This window comes from Elephantulus edwardii, unplaced genomic scaffold (genome assembly GCF_000299155.1).
Source record: "Elephantulus edwardii isolate Elephantulus edwardi_28Jun2011 unplaced genomic scaffold, EleEdw1.0 scaffold00049, whole genome shotgun sequence".
Classification (NCBI taxonomy): domain Eukaryota; kingdom Metazoa; phylum Chordata; class Mammalia; order Macroscelidea; family Macroscelididae; genus Elephantulus; species Elephantulus edwardii.
In genome coordinates this window covers 10440481-10447374 of record NW_006399799.1, presented here as the reverse complement: position 1 = coordinate 10447374, position 6894 = coordinate 10440481, and the positions used below count along the sequence as shown (strand labels likewise).

Here is a 6894-nt window from a genome sequence, read left to right as displayed (position 1 = left end):
TAATTTAGTAGGGCTGGATTTAAAAAATTGATAATGCCCCCCCCCACATAGATGGGATAGTAAGATAGTTTGTGTGCAATGGCAGTGAGAAAATAAAGCAAAAGAGTGCATCACTACTCAGAGAAACACCAACTGTCTCTCTGAGTAGAACAAGACAGAACTTCATGGGGGGAAAAATCCTCAGGGATCTCAAATTAGAGATCTCTAATAGTCAAAAATAAAGTGGCAGCATAAGGAAACAAGATGAGTTGACACAATGAGGTGAACTTTAAGGGCTGTTGAAGGGTCTTAATTATGTATTTTCTAGTCTTTAATCAGTTCTTATTCCATCTTTGAAAATTCCCTTATGAATAATTATCTGCACACTGTGGTCATCATTTTTTTTTTTAGATAGGAATTTTTTTTCAAGTTTATTCAGTTAGTGAATGATTAAGATTTTTTACTGCTCCCTTTAAAAAAAACAATCTTCCTTTGAGTAATTTAACAGCTTATTAGAAATAAGCTCACAAAAGAAGGTAGCATTAAAATCTGTTGGTGAATAATAAATGTATAACTGGAAACACGTCTGACATTATTGAATAGGGGAAGGTTCAGGGATAATGGTGGACTTCAATGATGAAAGCTCATTATTTCCATTAAGGGAGAGCTCAGAGCTGGTTGTTTTTAATTCTTTGGGAGATAGGAGAAATTATAACAGAATACTACAGAAAAATATGGACTATAACAGAAAACTTACAGATTCAACTTTAACTGAAAACAGAGGTTTTCCTTTCTCTCAATTAGCATTTTAATTGTACAACTGAAGCGCCATTGGCACTCTGTCTACTGCCCTCTCGGCTCTACTTCACAGCATATCCGAAGATGTGCGGCCGCACCAGCTCCCAGGTCAGCGGGGCGTGTATGTGTTGCAGCTTCAGCTTAGAAAAGTTGGCCCGCTCCAGCGGCTTCCAGCTTTCCCTGGTCAGACTGCACCCATCAAACAGAAGGAACCAGACAGGATTCAGGACCTGTTGCCAGAAGTAGTTCCAGGTCGAAGGCTTGGCTGCCACATGTTCCATGAAATAAAAAGCTCCTCCCGGCCGCAGCACTCGGTATACCTCCCGGAGGATCTTCTCCTGGTTCTGCACCGAGCACAGCACCAAGGTGCAGACCACCACGTCCACGGAGTTGTCGGCCACCTGGTGCATGTTCTCCCCGGCAGCCACCACGAAGCGCTCGAACTGCAGGTGCCGGTTCTCCGCGATGCTCTTGATCAAGAACTTCTCAAAGTTGGGGTTGGGGTCAATACAGGTCACCCTGCATCCATGTGGGTAAAACTTGAAATTGGCCCCGGTGCCACAGCCCACCTCCAGCAGGGAGAGCTTCCCGGAGGGGCCTGCAAACTCCTGCAGGTTGCTGAAAAGTTCCTGCTTCTTGCTCGCCATGCGCTCATTATACGTCACTGTGAACCTTACCAAGAAGTGGGGAAAGTATTTTTTGCATATCCAACTCCACACACCCAGAAAGTTCAGGAGGTACATGGGGAGTGCCAGGATGTAGAGAATCAGCCGAAGAATGAAGATGGAAAGCGCCATCGCTACAGAAGAGAGAGAGCAGCAGCTGTGGTCATCATTAACACTGTTTCTTATCAAGATGAACTAATGTTCCTTGGCACTGTCTCTTACTGAGATGAAGAAGTCTGGACTGTTTCACTTTTCTTTCCACGTGGTTCCGATCACTGTTCTTCCTCTTTCACGTCAAGGTCATCTGGAGAGTACTGAATATCCTATGGACTGCTAAAAGAACAAGTAAGTCTATGTTGGAGGAAGTAGAACCAAGGCTCTCCTTAGAGGTAAAGAAAGTGAAACTTTGTTTCACATACTTCTGATATGTTGTCAGGAAGAACAAGTCTTGGGAAAAAAAGATGTCATACTGCGAGAAGTAAGTCAGAGAAAGTGGAAGACTGACCTTCAACAAAATGGATCGACAGAATGAACTCTGCCATGTGGGAGATCATGAGAATGGTGCAGGATAGGGCAAAATTGTGACCTGTTATTCACAAAGTTGCTATGATTTGTGGTCAACTAGATGGCACCTAACAACAACAATATATCCGTGTATGTATCTCATTTGGAAATAGGGTCTTTTTATTATGTTAATGAGTTTAGATTAATCAAAAATATGTTCTCAATCTGATAGCTTCTAATTAATAAAAAATAAAGATAGATATACAAATGCACAAATGAGGAGGGTAGATGCCACGTTACCAAGAAACCAAGGAATGCTAGAGCTACAGAAAAGAAACAAAGAACATTCTCCTCTAGCACACACACACACACACACACACACACACACACACACCCCTTCATTCTAGAGTGGGTGCCCTCTGTTTGGATGCATAAATTCCTAAATAGTGAGGTGAGAGGTTTGAGTAGTCAGTAGGAAGTAGAAGTCAGTAGAAATGCTAACCCAAAGACCACAGCTTGCTGGCAGTTCAAATACACCAGACACTCTGCAGGACAAAAATGAACAATCTAAAAAAAAAAAAAATGAACAATCTTTCCCTACGCAAGTTATAGTCCCAGAAACCCAATGGAGGGTCAGCTACCATGCAATTCTGACTCAACAGTAATGAGTGAAACTGTGAGAAAATGAACATCTATTCTTTAAAATCATCCACATTTGATATTTGTATTACAGTAGAGTAGGAGAAATAGAGACTCAGAGACAAAGAGGCCTCTCTCTACCAGACTATACAGCAAAACTTCAGAGTTACTGGTACTTTGCAATGAGCAGGCTCATTGGACTTTTGGTGATAGAAGGTAGATTGAAATGAGTTGGGTAGTGAGAAGGAAATGAAATTTTGGCAGTGACTAGAAAGAGAAATGATAGGGTAGGAACTGGAGAATGTGGAGCTAGAGATTTTGTGGGTTTGTTTTTGGTTTTGTACTTAAAAGCAATTTATTAACAGAAAATAGTACTTCAAGGAGTCCTATTCATAGATGCTAACAATGGTACCAGAGTTACTCTCTTAGTGTAGGTGCTAACAGAAAAGATGGGCGTGACCTCTTCAATCCACGATCTTCATTCATGAGTAGACAAGATCTCTGAGGGGAAAATGGGCCACCAGCCCAGGAGGTTTGATTCAGTTTCTTCCTTTGGTGCAGAGTTTTATGTCTTAGGCAGTGATGGCTAGCTCCCTGAACCTTTAGGCCACATCCTGGGCAACCAAATGGTGGCATAGGGTGATGATTAGTCTCTGTCAGTTTTCATCTTCATCTTATTAGTCACATAGCAGATGGTCTTCTTGCTAGAGAAATAAGTAACATCGACTAAAGTGTCACTGAAGAGTGCAAAAATGTGCCAGACATCAAAGACTTCTCCCTGTCTCTGTCACCTGAGATCTAAGGGGGTGTGACTTATTTTTCCTTACCCTTGCAAGGTGTTGTCTCCAAAATCCAGAAATGTGCTTTTGTTTGTGAGCAAGGAAAGATTTGGCCATGCTCTAATATTGATCTGAAAATAGAAGAGAAGAAAGTTGCAAAGGATGGATTATGGGTGGTACAAAGTTCCTGCAGAGGGCAGGGACTGCATAGAGAGGAGGAAGAGTGATTAGTAACATCAATAGATCTACAAAGGTCAAAGGATCTGCTTCTCAGGTTTCTGCCTTCCATAGCATTTGTCCCTTTACCATTTGGGTTCTTGGAACTTAAGTGCTGCCGCATTTCTTATTCTGCCACTATCAATCCCAAACCTTTAAAACAGAATTGGTCATGGCAGAATCATCACCAGATACCTGCTACTTCTCCATCTGCTCTGTACTCCAGCTGGAGCCGCTGATTTAGAGTCATCTTTTTTTTACATTTCTCTACCTTGTTGTCCCAATCCCTAGACACTGAGTCACTCGTTGTCCTTTTTGCATAAGATTCCAAGTTCTGACATTAAAAAAATTCAACACATATGGCATGTTGCTAAGAGAGGTTATTTCTTGGAGAGGAACGTCATGTTTGGAAAGGTGGAGGGACAGCAAAGGAAAGGAAGACCCTCATCCAGGGGAATTTGACACAGTGACTGCAGCAATTGGCCTGAGTGTGTCAGAGAACATAAAGATGGCACAAGATAGGGTAAAGTTCAGATCTGTTGTTTATAGGGTTGCTATGAGTCATACTTGACTCAACAGAAGTTAACAACCACCACCATCACCATGTGTTGATACCAGAAGAATGTCAATTTGTGTTTTATTGACTGTGAAAAAGTATTTAACTGCGTGAAACATAACAAATTCTGACTGAGAAGAATGGGAATCCCAGAAAGCTTAATTGTGCTCATGCAAAACCTATACCTAGATCAAGAAGCCATTGTGCAAACAGAGCAAGGAAACATTGTTGTTGATTGCCTTTGAGTCAAGCGTGACTCGTAGTGACTCTACGAACAAAAGGCCTGAAACCCCTCTACAACTATCGACTTTTACCAAAGTTCTTAGAGTTTCGGGAGGCATATTATTTAGGAAGTAGATGCCACTCCTGCTTCCAAACCTGCCATAGTATGTTATTATTGTTATGTGTCATTGAATTGCCTGTGATGCATAGCAACCCTATTCAGCAGCTCTGAACCCTTCCCTGTCCTGAGCCAGTTTCACTAATTCTGACACACCAACCCCCATTGCCCCAGTTACTGTATCAATCCATCTCATCCGGGGTCTTCCTCACCTGCTCTGTCCATCCACCCTTCCAAGCATGATGTCCTTCTCCAAGGACTGATCTCTCCTGGCCACATGCTCAAAGTAAGTGAGAGAACTTCAAAATCCTAGCCTACAAGGAGCTACTTGGTTTCACCCTCTCCAGGACAGATCTATTTGTTTTCTTGACAGTCCATGTTATGTTCAAGACTCTTTTCAAGCACCACAACTCAAAGGCATCTATTCTTCTGTCATCCTTAGTCATTGTCCAATTCTCTGAAGCATAACAAATAACTGAGAAGACCATGGCCTGGATTAGGTGCACCTTTGTATCTAGATTGACATTGTTGCTCTTCAGCACTCTGGAGAGGTCCCTGACAGCAGATTTACCCAATGCAATTTGTCTTTTGATTTCCTGACTGCTGGTGTTAAGAGTGTTGCTTGTGGATCCAAGCAAGTTGTAATTGCTAACAACCTCAACCTCTTCTCCATCTAATATGGTGCTGCCAATTGGCCCAGTGGTGAGAAGCTTTGTCTTCTTGAAGTTGAGTTTTGTTTTTTTTAATTATTTTATGTGTGTGTGTGTGTGTGTGTGTGTGTGTGTGTGTGTACTGTCAAATCGGATCTGACTGGTACAAGAGGAGATTGTCCCCCCTTTCGCGGCAGAGCATCTGGTGGATTTGAACCGTGCACCTCTGGGACTGCAGTGCAGCCTCCTGCCACTAGGCCACCAGAGCTCACCTTGATGTTGAGCTTTAATTCATATTGAAACCTACAATCCTTTGACCTTTTGCAGCAGGTGCTTCAAGTTTGGGTTTTTGTTTTGTTTTGTTTTGTTTGTTTCAGCAAGCAAGGTTGTGTTATCTGCATATCATAGGTTGTTAATGAGTCTTCCTCCAATCTTGATGCCACACTCTTCCTCATAAAGCCCTGTTTCCCGAATGATCTGTCCTGCATACAGATTGAAAAGGTATGGGAACAGAATGCATCCCTGGCACACTCCTTTCCTGATTTTGAACCATGCAGCGTTTCCTTGTTCTGTTCTGAAGAATGCTTCTTGGTCCAAATATAAGTTTCGTATAAGCACAATCAAGTGTTCTGAGATTCCCATTTTCCTCAAGGTTAGCCAAAATTTATTGTGATCCACACAATTAAATGCCTTTTCATGGTTCAAAATTAAGAGAAGTATGCATTAGGGTTATATATCTTCTAGATGTTTGGTTAATCTATATGATGAGCAAGTTATTCAAGAAGCTGGAATCTCTGAAGAAGAATATGATACCAGGATTGAAGGAGGACTCTTCAATAACCAACATTATGCAGATGATGCAACCTTGCTTGCTGAAAGTGAGGAGACTTGCTGCAGAGGATTTTTAAAAAAATACTGTCTTCAGTATAGAAGGCATCTTGTCAATAAAGCAAAAATTCTCACCACTGGACTGAAAAATTAGAAAAATTCTCTATTATGATAGAGAAAAGACTGAAACCAGCAGCAGCTTCATCTTACTTGCATCCACAATCAACACCCTTAGCATCAGCAATCAGGAGATTAGGAGATATATTGCAATGGGAAAGAGTGCAGTCAGGGACCTCTCCAAAATATTCAGGAGCAATGATGTCAGTTTTAGGACTAAGGTACATCTTTTTACCACTTACTATGCATCTGAGAGCTGGATAACGAATAGGATGATAGAGAAGGAAGCAATGCCTTTGATCTGTGGTGTTAGAGAAGAGTACTAAATATCCCATGAACTGTCAAAAAAAAAACCAAGCAGATATATCAAAGGTTTTCAGTATGGCACAGGAGAAGACAGGCTCAGATCTGTTGTTCATAGGGTCACTATGAGTTGTACTTGACAAAACCTAACAAGAACAACAAATGTTGCAGCAACATACATTATACAGATAACAGAGCCTTACTTGCAGAAAGTGAAGAAGATTTAAAACACTTACTGCAGAAGACCAAAGACCTTCTAAATGGGTCATATCCTTCCAGATCCCCACCAGTTTTTTCCCCATTGATTTTATAAAATATAATCAAAGAGAATGATTGTATGACACACGATGTGAATGAAAGATATTGTGAAACAGAATGTATATGAACTTTGCCAGCAAACCAATATAAAATAAAAATTTATTTTTTTATTTATAAAAAACAGGTTATACCAAAACATCAGGAAGACAGAAATCATCACCACTGGACCAACAGGCATCATGGTAGAAGGAAAAAGATTGAA

The 6894-nt window shown here is 41.2% G+C and overlaps 1 protein-coding gene across 1 annotated transcript; it reads right to left on the bottom strand.

Annotated features, from left to right (window-relative positions):
* Window positions 1-839: 839 nt before the first annotated feature.
* LOC102870653 (methyltransferase-like protein 7A-like) lies at window positions 840-1574 on the bottom strand. Its single transcript, XM_006886486.1, has one exon. The coding sequence runs from the start codon at window positions 1572-1574 to the stop codon at window positions 840-842; it is 735 nt and encodes a 244-aa protein (XP_006886548.1).
* Between the last annotated feature and the right edge of the window lie 5320 nt (window positions 1575-6894).

Coding starts and splice junctions, on each gene's coding strand:
- LOC102870653 (XM_006886486.1), bottom strand. CDS start 1,574: ATGGCGCTTTCCATCTTCATTCTTCGGCTGATTCTCTACATCCTGGCA.